Genomic DNA, 19,907 nt, shown 5'->3' on the forward strand with positions numbered 1-19,907 from the left:
AGGTATTCGGGCTTGAGAACTGCCAACCTTTAACTTTTATCAACAAATTAGCGAAATCTTCGAATAACAGAAATTCCAATACTTATCACAGAAAGGGAAAAAGATAAAAAAAGAAAAAAGAAAAAGAGAAAGATAAACTCGAGAATATTTTCTCTCTCTTTTTCTAGTATTGATTACAATGGTATCTTCGTTTAGACTTCGTATGAAAAGGCAAGGCTTTCTATTTCACTCCCCAACTTATACACGAATTTTAAAATTGGTAACATTGTGATACTAGTGTTGTGTTTTCACATATATAAAACGTCTTATCAAACACGAAATTGTTTCATCGATTTTATTCGTTTGTATGTCTTTTTTCTCCCATCAATTTGACAGTATAAAATGTTTTAAAACCTGAGAATGTTTACCCGTATTACAATGTAATAATGCGCGCGCGCGCGCGTGTGTGTGTGTGTAGGAAAGGGATAGATAGATAGATAGAGAGATAGGAAGAGAGAAACAGAAAAAGAGAAAAATTGAGAAGAAGCGAGAAAGAGAGGGTGAGAAAGGGAAAAAGCGAGAGAGTGATAGAGAGAGAAATAGAAAAGGGGGAAGGAGGGAGAATGAAAGAGTGTTTGAGAGAGATAGAGGGGGAGAGAGTGAACTTCTTCTAACTGTAGAAAAAATAGGGGGAGGACTAGATTAATAGATAGATAGATAGTTAGACAGACAGACAGACAGATAGATAGATAGATAGGTAGATAGATAGATAGAGAGAGCGAGAGAGAGTGAGAAGGAAGAGAGAGAGAGAGAGGGAAAAGAGAGAGAGAGAGTGAGAAGGAAGAGAGAGAGAAAAGAGAGAGAGAGAGACAAAAGAGAGAGAGAGAGCGAGAGAGAGAAAAGAGAGAGAGTGAGAAGGAAGAGAGAGAGAGTGAGAAGGAAGAGAGAGAGAGAGAGAGAGAGAGAGAGAGAGAGAGAGAGAGCGAGCGAGAGAGAGACAGGCTGAAGAAGAAAAAGTCATACAGTCTTCACAGAAAACAAGCCGCCTTAAGAATCCCTCAAAAAAAATTATGCTTAATTATCATGCCTCAATTTAATACACGATTCAATTCTATAACTAGACCAATACGAATAAATATAAGTTCATACAGGGGACTTGAGAGAGTTCTTAGATGGAAAACCGAGTCACAGGGCCACAAAGGCTAACCAATTCATTATTCAACACTAGCACAACTGGGGGCGATAGAGCTTCGAATATCTCCACGACGTACTGAAATGTATTTGTACGCCCCTTTTTATACACACTACCTAACAAAACGGAATACGACTTTTGTGCCGAACCGGCGAGTCAAACCGAACAAACGGTCTGATTCCCGCCAGTTCAAATATTTGGACACGGGCCGAACCAAAGTCATGTTTGAGCATATCACACTCCTGGCCTGGAGAGAAGAGAACAGCAGACATACAATTGTACGAGAAGCATAGCGATTAGTTTTATACACACACACACACACACACACACACACACACACACACACATATATATATATATTTACATATTTATATTTATAGGTTCTATGAATATCCTATTAACATTTTATCACTGTGCGTTTAAAATATTTGTATATGAAGCTTTTCCTTGTGAATTTCAAAACCGTTTAAGCAATATTTTATCAAGTTTTAAATTTTCGATTAGAATCATTGCCTTTTCCTCGGATTTTTAAATCGTGCACTTCTTAAAATATTTTATGCCGAGTCACCATTCTTCATTAGCGTGACCCAAATGCTGTTAGCGAGTGGCAATAGTTTTGAAACTCATGCCGTGTACACAATATAAAACACTGTTGTTCCGAATTAAGAGTCCAGAGGATAAAAACGGTAGGAGGAAAAATTGCTAATTAACCCCGGAAAGGATTTCGGCCGGTTCCGTTATGCCCCACATGGCCGAGGCATATGCTATGTTCACACGGCATTTAGTCAGCGTTTCTCACAGTCTCCATTCTTGACAATTTCTTTTTCCTTCCTCTTAAAGCTTTAAATAATGTCTGGCGATATCGCAACGATACACTTTCACCCGGCCCACGACGAATCTACCCTCAATTCCGAGTTTTCCTCGACTGCTGCGTTTCTTTCACGCCTCGCTGGCCAAAAACGACAGGGCAAAAATTGGTGATTGTTAACTTCTTTTTTTTTACACTCCCGTCCGAGTAGTTTTTGGATTACGGAATCGTATCGCTTTTCGCGCGTTGAATCAAGTGTAAAAAAAACTCTTCCTCGTATAACAGGATATTCTTGTAAATTAAAAACTAGGGTAAAAACGATTAAAAATGTCCTAAAAATAAATCCTTAGTTTATATTTATACAAAGAAAGTATCCCTTTCTATTGTAAAAATGAAATTTCCACGTTGTACACAAGGAGTCATCCACGGCGTACCGTTATAACCTCATTTTTCCAAGTCCGCATTCACTCGATTTTTTCTCGAGTGTTGTTAAGTACACTTTATTTTTTTAATATTTGAAAAAAACACGTAATAAACAGCAATAAAAAATAAAGAAATTATTTACGAAATCAATAAAAATATATATTTTAATATGAATTAAATGGATCAAATTGTTGACGGTGATTACATGTTTATGAGTCTAGTGTTAATCAAAATCAAACCTAATTGTAGAAATGAAGTTATATTTGGTTAAATAGTTTTACTCGTAACTTTAAACAATAATTTCAATATAGAATCTTTTGGCTAAAATTGAATTTAAAAATATCACAAAATTGTACACACCTTCACAGTTTTTTTGAGGTTTGCAACAAAATGTAATTGATATATGTGTTTGTACATAAAAGAAACGTACTCTCAACACGGCACACAATAATGGCGCAATTACGCAGAAAACAAACACTTTGAGCTCTGAAGATGATCTCAATAAAGACCGAAACGTTGGCACGATAAAGAAAATGTTTTTCTAAAACCTACGTCTCACCAGACCGCATCTCACGATCTCCGAATAATCTTGATCAAAAAGTTAAAATACCGCTTTGGGTCTAAACTATTAACTGTATCCTAATCCAAGTAAATGTAGTTTTATAGAAAAAGGGCGTTAAAACAGGTATCAGATTGTTGGATGTCTGTCGATTCGTTCTTTTGGCAGATTTATGCGAAGCTGGACGACGAAGAAACCAAATTTAAAATTGTCTAAATTAACCTTAATTTTACCTGTTGCTGAACATTAGTCAGAAAATATTTAATAATACGAAGTATTAAAATAGCACGAGGAAAGAAGTCGTGAGATTTTCAAAAAAGTTAAGACAGGTTAGTTGCTGTATGTCTGTTTATTGTATGTCGTGTTCATCCTTTTCAGCCAAGGTGAATTATAAGGACGAATGAGTTGAGTCGTGGAGGTAAGAAAATGGTCTAAATAAACAATTCGAATTTACCAAATCTGAAGAATTTGTATGATCATACAGCAACGGTTTCAAAGCAGTTAATAATTCACGTTATTGGACGTAGGTTGGTTGTCTCCCGTGTGCCTTTTGTCAGGTTAAAGTTGAAGTGAAAAAGTTTAAAGTTATTCGTAATGTCATTAGTTTCATCAGCCAATATCGGTTTTTTTGTTAAATATTATATAAAGGGTAAATAACGCTTGAGTACAGAAATGGTGAGATTTTCAAAAAAGTTGACATTTAAGTTGCTTGATGTCTGCTTATTGTGTCGCGAGTTCATCTTTTGGCCAGGCTCTGGTGTATTATAAGGATGAATAAGTGGTGCCATTAAGATTTGAAAATGTCTTAAAAGTACCTTTTGAATATACCAAATAGGGTGGGTCAGTTACGATCAGACAGCGAGGTTTTCAAACTGAAAAGACCTAAGCTTGTTGGATGGTTCCTTAGTGCACCCCGTGTTCATCCTTTTGCCAAGTTCTGGTCGTTTATAAGGACGAAAGGGTGGAGTCATAATGATAAAAAACTGTCCGAAATGATCTGAATATACCAAATAGCATGGTCGCGTATGATCAACCAGCTACGTTTTCAAACCAGTTAAGACTTCAGGCAGTTGGTTGTCACTCACGTCTGTCTTTTTGTAAGGTTCTATTGAAACTAGGTTAATGAAAAAGGACAAATTTTAAAGTTAATCGCATTAACCTTAGTTATGTCAGTCAAAAGGGACTTTTGACCACATTGTCAACATCACATGAAAGGTAGAAAGAGCGGGAGTAAAGAAATGGTGACATTTTCACAAAAGTTAAGACATTTGGTTTTTGGATGAGTGCTTATTGCATTATTGCATTGCGTATATCCTTTTGCCAGTTTTGGTGAATTATAAGGAGGAATGAATGGAGTCGTTTTGTTAAGAACATGGCTGAAATACACAATTTGAATATACCAAACAGGGTGGTCTGCTTGAAAAGAAGGCAACACTTTTAAAATTAGCATCATAAAAACCACATGTTAAATAAAAATGATCCTATTTATAAGTATTCAACACGATAAAGTGGTGTAAGGTTAAAATAATGCGTGAGCTTCTTAGTAAAGTGATGATCCGAGGTTAAAGAAGTTTTATGATGTGAAAACCTACATGGGTTTATTATGTACGTTGCATTTTCACTATAGGCAAAAAGCCCCAAAACATTAATATGAATTTGCCGTTTTTCAAATCTGGTAAGCAGAATGGATTCGCGTATCAGGGAGCTAAGGAAATTCCTGCCGGGATCAAAAAGCTCAAAGGCTTTGAGGCTCGGTAAGCTGCCGAACCCACTTCTCCACATCCCTTCAAATAAGCATAACGCATTTTGAAGATACTTTCCGAACTCTGTCACAACCGCCGGTGATAATCGTAGGAAGCGAGTGGTGCAATCGCGATTTCGCGACAATATATTTACAAAATACCAGGCAGTATGGCGCAAAAACAGAAATTATTATGAGGCGTAAACATGTTATTTCGACGCAGTGGTATTGTGACGTTGTTAGGGAGCGAAAAAAATTGAATAGTATAATTAATTTTAGAAAAAACTAAATATTATTATTTGGATTTCGTGAGATGCGGTCTGGTGTGACGTAGGTTTTAGAAAAAAAATTCTTTATCGTGCCAACGTTTCAATCTTTATTGAGACCATCTTCAGGGCCTGGGATTTATAAACATTGTTGAAATTTTACAAATACATGTAGAATGTGAAAGAAAAAATGAATTTATACAATATCAGAAAATTTCAGATTAAAAAAATAATTAATTTATGCACTGCTAGAAAATTGTAGATTAAAAAAGAATGAATTTATAAAATGCAAGAAAATTTGAGACTTTAAAAACAAATTTATACTGTGCTAGGAAAGTTTAGATTAAAAAAGAATGAATTTATACAATGCTAGGAAATTTTAGATTAAAAAAGAATGAATTTATACAATGCCAGAAAATTTTACATAAAAAAAATTATACAGTGCTAGAAAAGTTTAGATTAGAAAAAAATGAATTTATACAGTGCTAAAAATTTGAGACTTAATAAAAGAAGCATTGTATAAATTCATTTTTTTAAGTCTCAAGTTTTTTAGCATTGTATAAATTCATTCTTTTTTTAGTCTAAAATTTTCTAGCACAGTATAAATTAATTTTTTTTAATCTACAATTTTCTAACATTGTATAAATTAATTTTTTTCTTTCACATTGTACATGTATTTGTAAAATTTAAACAATGTTTATAAATCCCAGGCCCTGAAGATGATCTCAATAAAGATCGAAACGTTGGCATGATAAAGAAAGAAACCTACGTCACACCAGACCGCATCTCACGACCTCCAAATAATCATGTAACGGTCATTAAACACAAAACGTACCTAAATATTATTGATTGTATTATTCTTTGCTGAAATGTCAAATTACAAAGTGAGAGTTATGTTTTATCGATTATCCATTTTGTTTTCCTCTTATTTTGCCAAATGATCTATAAATACCCATTGAGGAAGAAGTTAAACGACTTCACTATTTATAAACGACACTGAATTCAGTACTGTACTAAAATCAATAATTGGCATTTGTTTTTCTCGATGGAGATATTCGTCTAAAAGATATGTTGACCCGGTTTGTTCAGTCTTGTTATATTGATGCCCTTTAGGCTCCGATAACGCTATCTCGGTCTGCCCTTTCGTACAAAGATCGCTTTCATGCAAACATAAACCACAACCAGAGGAAGCGTTGGAGCGTATTGGAACTTTACACCGAGGCAGTAGGTTCAAATACTAAAGGGAAACTGGATACACAAATCGTCCAAAATTATCTGGTCTAATTTTTTCACCCGTTTATGTCTCGTTGTAATCCTTCAATTTGGAAATAAGCAAATCCCTAATAGAATATCCGAATATATTCACGGTATATAGAAAGGATTACATCAGTCAAGTCAATACGACAATTTCTCACGTTTTCTCCATTTCAAAATATCTAAAATTAAAATGTTTTCGTTCCCTCAAAGGAACGTCTGTTTTTCCATTTGGGCAAACGTTGCACAGACACTGTATATCGTTTGCCATTACGGCAAAGGTTGTTATATAAATTGTTTTATTCGCCAGCTTGCTGCGGACATTTAAAAAGATAACAATGATGGCTCATATATCCCAGCTAAATCGATATTTACAAGCTCTTGACTAGGGATGGTAAGGATATATCGATATATTTCTACATATATCGAGTATATTTTTTATCGATATATTTGAGTGTAAATACTTGAAGTATATATGTTCGTTGAAATGTATCGATATATTAGTTTTTTATTTACGAAAAAATTAATTTCCAAAAAATAATACATTTTTCTTATTTATTATTGGATAAATAATTTGAAAAAATTCCTGTCAGCCAAATTGGATTAGAGAAGGCCGGCTGGTATGAGACATATATATATATTTTTTTCTTTCTGTCCAAACCGTGGTCTGTGGGTAAACCTTACTTACTTAAGCGTTGACACGGCGCTCATCACTGTAAGGTAACGGTCCCGGGTTCGAATCCAGCGGCCCTGCATTCGAACCCGAAATACTTACAAATGGAAAACACCGGCACCTCGAGGGTTGATATAACCTCTGCTGTTGCGAACCCCCGTAAAAAATAAAAAAATCAGTATCTAAGTTTCTGCACATAATTTTCAAATAGGTTTTTATGATGGCACCTTCCCCGGGAAAAAGTAAAAAGCAAAGTGTTGTTTGGAAATATTTTAATGCGCCGGAAAAAGTAAAACAAATGACAATTTGTAAAAAATGCTCGAAAGGCTTAAAAACCTTAATTTTTGTAACCTTAATCTATTTTATTTTATATATTTTTGATTACTACTTAATAAGAATTATATAATCCTAACTATTTTTGCCGTTACTAGTAACGTTCTTTTCTTCCAGTTGGGCTACCTCATATGGATATTATAAAATAGTCATAATGTACCTAAAATTAAATATATCCTGAGGATGATCTCAATAAAGATCGAAACGTTGGCACGATAAAGAAAATGTTTTTCTGAACCCTCCATCACTCCAGACCGCAAATCACGATTTCTGATTAATTAAATATATCGATATATTTTTCACGATATATCGGTGAAGGCGATATATATATATATATATACTTTTCGATATATCGAAAAACCGATATATCGATATACAGATTAAAGATTGCCATTAGAAATAATTCTAATTAACCATATATTTTTTTACTTTCTTTTTACAGACGGGATATGTATTATTATTGAATGTTTTTCAAAAACGTTTGACATTTTGAAAAAAACAAATAGTTTAACTTAATAGCTCATTCATATTTATACTGAACTAAATCTTCCTCAATATGAAGACTAAATTGCCTAAAAGGAAACATAATTTGACGGATAATAAAACAGAATATGTACGTTTAATTTGACAATAAAGGCAATGCGTTTTCACCTTTTTAGTGAAACCTTTATGTAGGACATGACTAATATAATTACACCCAGATGAACTGACAAAATCTGCGAAGACCCGCGTATACTATTAATCCAAAAAGATTAGCAAATAAATAAAATTATTATCAATATCACGGCTATAAAAATTTGTTTTTCAATTCAATATATATGAATATATTATCAAAATTATCAAGCTATTAATTCGATAATTTTTTTTATAAACAAGTCAACAAAACAAAGGTTAAAAATTTCAATTAACCAAACAATTGGCAATAAGTGTGTGAAAAAGTTTTAAATAGAAAGTGCAAGTGTTTTTTTTAAAATATATATAATATGTAATTTAATCAAGGAGGGTTGTACATGATTTTCAACAAAGGTTTTCATGGAAGCTGTTCTCAATCCAAGGGAAAAGTTTCTTTGTATTTTTATATTGCGTTTAGACACCAATTTATTTGTTTCTTTTCACATTTTGTTTATATAGGATGACACTCGAGGATCTATTTATCTTTTCTTCATATTTTACCGAGATGTTTATTTTCCTTCCCCCACAGACCATTTATATTGCCTTTTCCAGGGCGTATTGCAGTTTTATAAGTACAATATTATTTTTGCAGTTCACATCTGGAAAAGGAAATAAAATGGAATTTTTGTCTTCCTAGTTTATAAAGGGCCGAAGGGACTGTTCACTAAATAAAAGCTGTTGCCCCAGTTAAGACGTTAACAATTTAATGTTGAGCTTTTCACTTATCGGTAATTCATGGGCTTAAACCTTCCGTTCTACAAAGTTATAAACCTCTTAATTTGATTTGTGATGGGGCATTATTTAAGAAAAATGATGTAAAACCTTTTTTTAACCCAACACCCAGCGAATTTCAATGCGGGGCGAGAAACCGCAAATAAGCCGACAAAGCGGAATGGCCGGGAATTCCGAGCTTGGGATAAGTTTTCAGTTTGACTTAACAACCCACGGTTCGATTCACCGATTCCCCGAAATGAAAACGTTTAATATTGTTTGATTTTGTGGGCGTCGAGGTATCTGGGGATAAATCGTTATCTCTTTGAAGAGAAGGGGGATAGATAATCTTTAAACGGATCACAGCGACATTGCCCTTCTTTTAAGCCTTATAAGTTTCATAAATGTAAAACCTCTTAAAACAACGAAAATTAACGACCACCTGCATTATTTGTCGTCTCATCTAACTAGATGAATTCGTTCTAAACCGTGAAAATAAGGGATGAACCTTTAAGATTTATGAACATTAATGGTTCAATAATTTAAGTGATTCTTTACACAGTGGTCACTTTATAAACAGTGAAATGAAATCGGGTCAAAACTGTATCGATATTTTGTTCGAAAATAGTTTTAGACGAAAAAGTTTGCCGAGATGTTTCAACCCCCCTCCTGGTTCCAGAGGCGTTCTTAGTCAACAAGCTCTAAGGTATCTGGGTCGAAATGGTTCCGCCTTCCTGACCGTTAGCCTCCGCTTCTAAAGACAGTCTTTTCCTCCCAAGGACGTAGAAATGATTAATTTCGTAAAATTCTGAAGAAGGATTCGTACAATTTCCCTTTGTGAGACTCGGCAGAGAAGGAATTTCATTCCGTTTATGTTCAGGAGATAAGATAAATACAGTTCCAGAGCGTAAAACAAACCATATCAAATTCCACGCTTTTTATTTTTTTCTCTTTTCATCTAACAAGCTTTTTTTCTACAAAAGAAGCTGTAATATATATTTTTTATATAACATTAACCAACTCACGCGCTTTTACTGTTAATTAATCTGTAATTGGCTTTCCACGAAATTAAACCAACACCCGCCCGCCACGGAGGAAACTTTCTTCTCTTATTCTCTTTCGCACGCCAATTACTTCAAACCAAAATGTGATTTTCACCAGGAAGCACTCGCATACATAGCGGTCTGGAATAATTTTTCATGTAAATAATAGACTCGCCGAGGAATGAAAGCAATTAGAAAGTTATCCGAGGGCTCTTGAACGTTACTATCTTGAACAATGAAACTTTTCATTTCTAACGCTCTTACTATTCCGCTTTACAATTATGTTCTCTTACCGTAAGATGCCTCCAAAAAGCCTATTATTCCGATAATCAAATTTTTTAAGAAAACGTCGAAATATTTCACAAAAAGAATTCTTATTATGAGTACATTATAAATTTAAAAAGGAGAGGGAAAAAACACGGGAAGAAAGAAAAAGAGAAGGAGATGAGAGAGAGATAGAGAGACGAGAGAAAAAGAAAAAGAAACAGAAAAAATGAAGAGAGAAGGAGAGAAAGAGTGAGACATAAATAAGGAAATAAAAATAAAGTTACAAGAGAAAGAGAGATCATATGAGAGAGGGAGAGGGAAAGGTAAAGGGAGAGAGAGAGAGAAACAGAAAGAATGACAGAGATAAGAAAAAGAACGGGGAGAGAGAAAGAGAAAAAGAAACAGAAAAAATGAAGAGAGAAGGAGAGAAAGAGTGAGACATAAATAAGGAAATAAAAATAAAGTTAAAAGAGAAAGAGAGAATGAGAGAGAGAGAGAGAGAGAGAGAGGGAGAGAAAGAGTGAGAAATAAATAAGGAAATAAAAATAAAGTTAAAAGAGAAAGAGAGAACGATGAGAGTGAGAGAGAAAGAAAGAGAAAGAGTGACACGGATAAGAAAAAGAGTGGGGTGAGAAAAAGAAACAGAAAAAATGAAGAGAAGAGGAGAGAAAGAGTGAGAAATAAATAAAGAAAAAAAGGTAGAAGAGAAAGAGAGAACGTATGAGAGAGAGAGAGAGAGTGAGAGAGAGAGAGAGAGAGAGAGAAAGTGAGAAATAAATCAACAAAGAAAAATGTAGATAGAAATAGAAAGCGTATGACAGAGAGAGGAGGAAAAAATAGAAAGAGAGTGAGAATAAAATAAGAAGGAAATAATATCCGAGTGCGTGCGTGCACGCGAGCGTGTGTGTCTGACTCTCTGCCTGTAGATGGGAGAGTATGTATGAAAGAGAAAGTGTGTGGATTTGTATAAGACAGATTGGAGTGAAGGTGAGAGAGACAGACTGACACAGTAGCGTTTATACATTTTTAATTTTTATGTGTAGAGAGAGCGTGCAGGTGACATTTTGAGCATGTCATGATTTTGTGTGCGCGCGCGTGTGAAAGAGAGAGCGTGGAGGCGTGGGTTTTTCTTTGTGTGTGTATTTGTGGGTTGTTTTGTTTGAGTTTGTTCGTTAGTGTTTCAATTCACAATCGTTCATCGATTGAAAATTTAGCAAAGTTTGTGAGCGCATAGAGGACAATTCCACCGGATAATTGTAGTGATCGCGTGTGTGAAAATGGCCTCTTTAAAGCTAATTAAAGTCGCAAATGCAATTACAAATGATAAATAAATGAGGGCAGGACTCAAGGACGGCGGCTCAACAAATGAAAAACGGCGAAAAAGGAACCCGTCAAAGCTCCTGGGCCTTTGTGACGACTTCAAAATAAAATATTTATAAACGTCCCCTCCCCCATTTTTTAAATTTTATTCCCAACAGGCACAGTTTCTCCGTAAATGACGACGGGGAATTAAAATCAGAAAACTTAATATAATTGATTATGTAATCATTTCAACTTTTCCAATTAGTCGCATCTCTCACTCTCTCTCTTTCTCTTTATCTACCACAGTATTGTTTTCCTCAAAAGGTTTAAAGGGATCGACAATTTAAAAATACGAAAATGACTTCCACTTTCCCTAAGAAACTCCTCTTTTATATTCCTTGTATCCATCCTTGCTCTCTTTTTAGAGTGTAATATGTAAGAACGATGGAGGAACGATTTCAAGAATGAGAGAGGTGATGACCTAGTGATGATTAGGTTTAGAATCTGCATGCGTTGGGCGTTGAAATGACCTAGCTGTTCATAGCCCCTCCTGGAGCTATCGGTGGAGGGACGGACTAGTCCGACGTCTGACCTCGGCCTGACTGATCTTGGTCAGTGATACGCTCAATTTTGTACATATGTGTGCGAAGCTGTCATAATATAAATCAATCAAACATATGTATTTTTTCTTTAAGCAAGATAAAGGGTTTTCAATTTTCAATTTACGGTGTTTGACCAAATCGTTAACTCAGCAACGTTTCTATAACAATCTCATTTAGCAAAGCGTCAAGCCAGTTAATCTCACTGTTAAACACAAAAAATTTAATTACACTTTGAAAAAAGAGGTTTTTTATTTCTAACACGTGGTTTATTTTTTTATAATTAAAATTTAAATCAAAGAAATTCTTTATACAGTTGTAAAGCTTCTATATTGAAATTTGTGCCAATGGCTTACTTTGTTCGTTTTTCTTTAAGAATCAAACTAGGTTTACTCATTTAAAGGTCAATTTTAACAGAAATCTTTTATTGAGTAAAGTCAATAAATAGCAAATGAATTTCTAAAGGCGTTAAAAGAAGCTAATAAAATATTCTCTCGGTATATTATTATGATTTCCATTTCCTAGCAATCACAACCTAAATCTTATACTAACTCTTATCTCAACCTCAACTAACCTAACTCTAACCTAACCTAATTATTTTTAGCCTAACCCAATCTCTACCAGACCTTCCGATTCCTAACCTATCGGGTTGTCCGGAAAATAATGCAGGATTTTAAGTTTTCATTAAAAAAAATCTATATAAAATATTCTGTTTACGTTTACAGGATTACTCATTTGTATGAATGTCAACACTTATTAATCCTCTTCCAAATGATATTGTTTGTTTACCTCTGTAGCATTCCGCTACTTGGAAATAATTCAGTCATCCTTATAATGTCAAAGCGAGAATTTCGTACGATTTTCTTTTACGAGTTTAAACTCGGCCGAAGCGGAGCCCAAACGGCTAGAAACATTAACCAAGTCTGGGGCGAGGGTTGTGTTAATGAGTGCACTGTGCAAAGGTGGTTTAAAAAATTTCGGGAGGGATATTTCAGCCTTGAAGATGAAGAAGGTCGTGGAAGGCCTTCCTCTCTTAATGATGATGTTCTGCGATCAGTGGTGGAAGAAAACCCCAAAACAACTGTTCGAGAACTTGCAGAGCAACTCAAAGTCAGTAAAACGACCGTCGCTGACCACCTCAAGGCGATTGGAAAAGTGAAAAAACTCGAAAATTGGGTTCCACACTCATTAAACGATCGCCAAAAAAATCAGCGCTTTGATGTTTGTGCATCACTTCTTTGTCGAAACAAAAATGACCCATTTCTGGCCAGAATTGTTACATGTGACGAAAAGTGGATTCTCTAGGATAACACTAGACGTTCTGGACAGTGGCTCGACAAAGGAGAAGCTCCAATACATTTTCCAAAGCCCCCAACTCATCAAAAAAAGGTAATGGTTACGGTATGGTGGGCTTCATTTGGTTTAATACACTACAGCTTCTTAAATCCTGGCGAAACCATCAATGCTGAATCATACTGTAACCAAATTAATACCATGCATCAGAAATTGGCAGTAATGAAGCCCTCTTTGGTCAATCGGAAAGGGCCCATTTTGTTGCATGACAACGCTCGACCACATGTGTCACGTGTAACGTCACAAAAATTATTGGAGCTTGGCTATGAAACTTTGCCTCACCCACCCTACTCTCCGGACCTCTCGCCTACTGACTACCATTTTTTTAGACACCTGGACCACTACTTACAACACATAATATTCAAAAATCAAACGGAACTGGAAAATGCATTTATTGACTTTATCAATTCTAAAAATTCTGAATTCTACTCAGACGGAATTAATAAGTTACCAACACGTTGGGAGAAATGTATTGAGAGTATGGTAAATTATTTTGATTAAAGAACATTGCTTTAAAGTAACTAGTTTCTTTTTTTTTGTTTAATACCAAAATCCTGCATTATTTTCCGGACAACCCAATACTATACCCAACCTATGCGCACCCCCCCCCCCCGTGTAAAGAGAAATAGATGGCTCAAAAAATGTGTGCCCTGTCCACATATATAATGAAATCCTACATAAAATTATTATTTTATGTAAAATATGTAATACACGGGACTCATCAATCTAGTGAAAAACAGAATAAAACGCTTTTCAAAGAGGACGTTGTCTTTTCGTCTTAATGATTTAACTCGGTCTCATTCCGCAATAATCATCAAGTGAGATAAATCGTAAAAAAAAGAAATGTTCCGTATACTGCGATAATCGAGCTTTTAAAATAAACCAGCTCATAAAAACTGACGGGCAAGCCTCGAATTCTTTGCAAAGCACCTCATGTATTTGTAGGGTATAAAAAATGTTTACACGGCCTGACAAAATATGATAATGTTTAATTTTTACCTTTTACTTTAATTTACTTTGTTAACTTACTCGTGTAATAAGTGAATATTTATGTTTAATTGTTTATCAACATGAGATGTGATATTCAATTTCTTCCGTCAGCACTCTGTAAAATAATATTTTTAAAAATATTTAGATATTTAAAAGGCAAGTGTGCAGTTTATTTGTCAATGAAACAATCCCAGCTGATTATGAAATATTTATTAAAGTCAAACATATTAATGCATCCATGATTTTCAATTGTCACCGTACCAGATTTCTATCATTCATCCAGTTGTGATCATTTTTCACATATCATGAAAGAGAAATGCCAATTAATCTGAGTTTCTGAATAAATCTAGGAAAAAAGTAATCCTATAAAAACTGACCGGGCAGGCCTTGGAATTCCCTACAAAAGGCGTCCTTTTTCTCCTCCTGAGCTTCAAAGATATTTGCTTAACCTGACAAGATATGATAATGATCCGTTTTTCCTTGAATAAACTACACATCCAATCTAATTGTTAAATATCCATAAAAGCAACTCGTGTGAAAACAAGTGATTAATCATGTTTTTTACTTTTTAATTGTTCAGTAATGTCCTTGAGAACTCGCAAATATTATATATCTATAGAATCTTATTTTTTTTCAACAAGTGGTCGTATTGTTTTTATTTTTTCCAGTCGGACATGTCATAAACACCATATCATGAAAGATCACAGAAATCGCCGTTCAGGCCTTGAATTCCTAATAGCTGACTTCACAATTTCTGATGAAATTTTCCCTTTTCTCAATTGATCAATCATGAATTTTCTTTATAGCGGATCCGTGCAAATATTATAAAAATGAAATAGTAACAAAAAGGGTCAGCTTTTAGAACAAATGTAGCACAATAAACATCCCATAAAAATTGATTTTCAATATCTAATTTTCATGAATAATAATATAGTTGCATTTTTCCTTGAAAACTAGAAATGCTGATTATTAAAAATCTATCGAAATTTCTTGGCATAATTTTTTTGTGTTGGTTGCAAATATCGACAGACTTTAGTTTCATATAATTGTGCACATATATTCCCATAAAGTTCCATAACTTTTAGAATAAATATTGGGATGTACAAACTTGCATAAAAACCGAACGTCCATGTACTTTCGATTCTCTTCAAAGGGCATTGTTCAGATTTATTTGTATGACATTACAGGATAAAGTATGAGCAAGTTTCATTCTTTCTCCCTAAATTATATTTTATCGGGGAAAATCCCAGAAAAATGACGAATAATGAGAATATGTGTAAAAAAAACAGCAAAATAAAAGCTGCCAAGCCAGGCCTTGTATTTCCTACTAGAGTCATATTTATTTTTCTATGTAATAAACATATATGTAAACACTCAAGCCATTTTAAAATTTCATTTCTACTTGAAAATTACAAATCTTATCTTGTTGATTTTTGTAACAAAGATGCTCAGTAAAAAGTATGTGATCAACTATAATTGTCACAGTGACCAATGTTAATAAACTATCTCCTTTTTATAGCATTTCCATATATGCCAATGGATCGTAAAAACACAATTCTAATAATTGAGCTCTTTGAATAAATATAGGGAAAAAAGAAACCCATAAAATCGAATCATACATTGAAATTCTATGCATCGTAAATTATGTATCGAGTATTTCTATTGTTATTTCAATATTAAAAATCTTAGTTGGCTACAATGACTACTAGCTTAACTTTTAGAATGAAAATATAGGAAAAAGATCTCCTAAAAACGGAGCGTTCAGGACTTGGTTCTTGTAGAAAAGGCATCATAAACATTTATGTATTAAACGGGAAAGTATGATTCCAGTTCTAATTTCATAAAGATTTCTATTTTCCTTCGTAAAAACAAAATTCTAATAATCCGACTGGTAGAATAATTATGGGGCGAATGGCATCCCATAAAAACTGGGCGTACAGGGTTCCCTAGAAAAGATATCATAAAAATTTATTTTTATCTTCAAAGTGATAAATACGATTTTTCATTTGTTTTTCTAGAAAATCGTGTATCGTAACACTGACCATCCTGACCTTGTAATATCAAAAAAAATAAGTTGTATACGTTCAAAGTGACAATGAAGTGCAGAAAAAAAAGTAAACACAAATTTCAAAATTCTGTTATTCCACGTTTTATAAAAGTGGTTTTATCATACAATGTTCTTGTAAAAAATAATTTTGTCTTTTCCCTACCTTCGAGCTAACATTATTAATCACAAATCAAATGGAACAACACACAAAATTTTTTCCAAGTACAAAGACGATAAGATCAAGTTGACAATATAAAAGAAAAAAGTACCCCTGCCCATGGAGAGTTTATTTATATTTTTTATCTGTTCCCATAATGATTACAAATTTTCAGAAAGTACTATAATTTTTACTAATTCATTTTGTTGTTTAATTATATTAGGTATTTAGCCTTATTACTTATCAGCTTTTACTACAATAAAGCCTTAAAAATCTTAGTCTTAATTTTTAAAAATTAAATTATTTTCACGATTACTATTTAATCTTTATTTTTATAACATTTCCAAATCAATTTGATTTATAAACTGTTAAAACTGTATCCAAGGTTCTTTCGTCAAAGCCGTTTCCTTCCAGAGTGACATATCGAATGAACCAATATCTCTTTCGGTCGAACATCTGGCATTCGAAAATTATGTGATGCCAAGATTGGGGTGTTCCACAGCATGGGCAATTAGGGTTATCGATGATATTTGTCCGGTAAAGATCCGCCCTGTTCCTTACTTGTTCCGTAAGTGCCATGGTAGTCTTAAAAGTGTGACATATTTAAATTCATGCGATGTTCAATGGTTGGAAAACGTTTTGGTGTGGATCCGTCCCTATCACTCTCTCAACTCATTTTCCCATGTCTGTATTGACTTCCGATTAGACCAAAATTTCACGTAGGTTATGATACATATATTGCCACCCGTGAGTAGTTAATTGGCTAGCTGTCACAGATGCAGCATCCTTTTCCATCCGCAATTTTGTTGACACCGTTTCCAGCTGTGCTTTAAGCGTTACGCAAATTTTTTACACAGCTTTATTACGATTTCGGTGAGACATAAGCATGATACATAATGATATAAACAATCCCCATATGATACGGATTTAGACCTGTACAAGCCTACGGCCGATATTTGGCTGATTGGATAGGAAAACCGCACGGTAATAGGATGCTGTGCTATGCCAGGACAGAAATCGGTTAATCTTAAAATAGCACACGTCTGGGTATTCGCAGCAATATCAAACGTTTAACGTGTATAAATATTCACATTCGGCTATCTGGGACCTCGCACGCACGCGCTGCACATGATTACACAGTCAAGGACGGGACGCAGAGTTAGTTACGAGGCCCTTGAGCACGTCTCAATCAAACAAATCACAACTAGTAGACAATTAGAAAATATTAATACAAAAAATAAAAGAAGTCGTTCGTCCAAGGGTGATTATAGAGGGTAGAAGAAATATAGAAAAAGGAGATACGTTTTTCTCTCTATTTTATGATCCTTTATGACTTTATGTGCTGAATATACAGAACGTAAATTTTGATGTGTGAAATAATGGTTGTACAGGCCAGGTTCGATTAAGTTTCTCTATTTTATAATTTTTTTCAGATATCTTAAGGGGGTAGAGACCTTTTTTCGGACGAACAGCTGAACAGCTTTTAATTTTTATTAAAGTTATAATTAGATTTTAATTTTCATACTCGTTTCTTTTTCAGAAGAATCAGTATTTTCTGAGTAAGCATCAAACTTTAAAATTTTATTTCAATAATTTTTCCAGGCGATTTAATAGATATAGATTAAAAATGTGATGTTAAAAATTCTCAAAATCTAATTGGTCTATTACAGCCAACAATTTTTTAAATTTTATTCTTTAAGTTTGCTCAAAATTTGTAGGTTAGAGAATTTTTTAAAGCCGTAAATCGATAATTCGTGGTACGAACTTAAATTTGTGACAAAATTTTACTCCTTCCTTTCCAAATAAAAACATTTATTTTTCAGTTCCTGGGTGTTTTTTTTTTTAACTTTTACTTTTTACTCGGACAATTGATAACCAATTGTTGCCCTATAACATGAAGGGAAAAAAACGAATTGTTCAATATGACGATAAGCTTTTTACAAATGTGCCGAAAAACGTTTCGAGAGAAACGATTTTATGGCCGAGCAAGAATTTTGCGCGTTGCCACTCAATGTACGCCATAAAAATGTTACACACCGATTAAGGAAAGGGTTAATAAGACGATGTTTTATTATCGAAAGTAGTTTTTGGCGCAGAATAATATATTCAAATAGAGAATATTCAAACAGAGCAAGGGAAGCGAGTTTCAAGTTCATCGAATCAGGATATACATTAACACTTAATGCGCAACTTTCAAAATATCATTTAAAGCACTAAAGCTTTCATGCTTTGCAAAAATAGTTGAACAACTTTTTTTTAAGGATTAAACATTAATTTTTTGGCCCGAGAAACGGTCGCCACACTTTTTCTTTTGGAGCTCCTACTATTATATTTGTGGTAATGGACTTATTAAAAAGAAACTTAAGTACGTTAAATAAAATAACTTATTAAAAACACCCTAAATATCATATTCACGAACACATACAGAAAATATATAGGACACAAGGCCAAACTGAACTGTCCATATTGTTACTAACATTTCACCGAAATAAATCAATATTTTTTAAGAATTATAACTATAAATGAAAATGAAAAACGGCGAAGCTAGGCGTACCGTCAACATTCAAGGAATACACAATGCACGATTTTCTCTTAAACTAGGTTTTGCAAAGTTCACAAATGCACTTTTAAATGTAAATAACAAATATTGCTAATAATAATATTAATAATATTTGGGTAAATACTTACGATATCGTGTCCGGTGCTTCCACCTCGGACAACCTCAGGGGCCATGTATTCAATTGTGCCACAAAAGGAATACGCCCTTTGTTCCTTTAAAAAAATATATTTCATTAATTATATATAAACAATAGTAAATCTATTGATAATATACATAAATAATAATATTACAAAGATACAAATTTATGAATGGTTGAAGTAGTGGGCAGTCAGGTTAGTTGTATTTCATAGAAACACCTTTTCCATTTTATTACCTACCTTTCCACCTTTATTCAGGGCATCTTCTAGGCAAAAAGTGTTATTCTTGTAGTTTCATGTTTGTTTAGTGTATGCGTGGTGAAATTGCGAGGAGCTCATACTAATTTAAGACAATAAATTAAAAGCAAAATAATATTTTTCTCTGATATAAACAAATATTAGGTATTTAAATAATCATGTGTAATATTTAGTGCTTGTTAATTAGTGATATAGATTTAGAAAAACTTTTTCTTTATTGTGCCAATGTTTCAATATCTTTATTGCGATCAAGATTGGGCCTGGGATTTATAAACATTGTTTATGTTATTAAGTTTTATTGTTTATGTATGTTTGATTTTGAAGGAAGGGAAGGAATTCGTTATAGAGTTAGAAATTCATTTTTCTATGAGGAGTCGGCTTCTTTGAGGTGAAAGGGACCGACAATGGAAAAAAAGGGGTAATGGTTTGTCGTTAGGGCCTGGTTAGTCATACGGGATTATTTGGAAAAGGAGAGATAAATTGTTGATGATTGACTAAGTGGTTTGATGTGCGGAGTGTAATGATTGTTTTATATGTTGTGTATAAATTTTGTGTATTATATGTATGTTACTGATATTGAGTT

At 33.8% G+C, this 19,907-nt stretch overlaps 1 protein-coding gene across 2 annotated transcripts in view; it reads right to left on the minus strand.

Annotated features, from left to right (window-relative positions):
* LOC106667950 (ribosomal protein S6 kinase alpha-5-like) overlaps nucleotides 1-19,907 on the minus strand; it is a 262,137-nt gene that overhangs the window by 14,269 nt on the left and 227,961 nt on the right. For both annotated transcript variants that reach the window (XM_014396276.2, XM_014396275.2), the window contains exon 6: nucleotides 19,058-19,141. In XM_014396276.2, the coding sequence (XP_014251762.1) occupies nucleotides 19,058-19,141 (84 nt within the window). The remainder of the gene's footprint in view (nucleotides 1-19,057; nucleotides 19,142-19,907) is intronic.

This window comes from Cimex lectularius, unplaced genomic scaffold (assembly GCF_000648675.2).
Source record: "Cimex lectularius strain Harlan isolate CLEC.00 unplaced genomic scaffold, Clec_2.1 scaffold232, whole genome shotgun sequence".
Lineage (NCBI taxonomy): Eukaryota > Metazoa > Arthropoda > Insecta > Hemiptera > Cimicidae > Cimex > Cimex lectularius.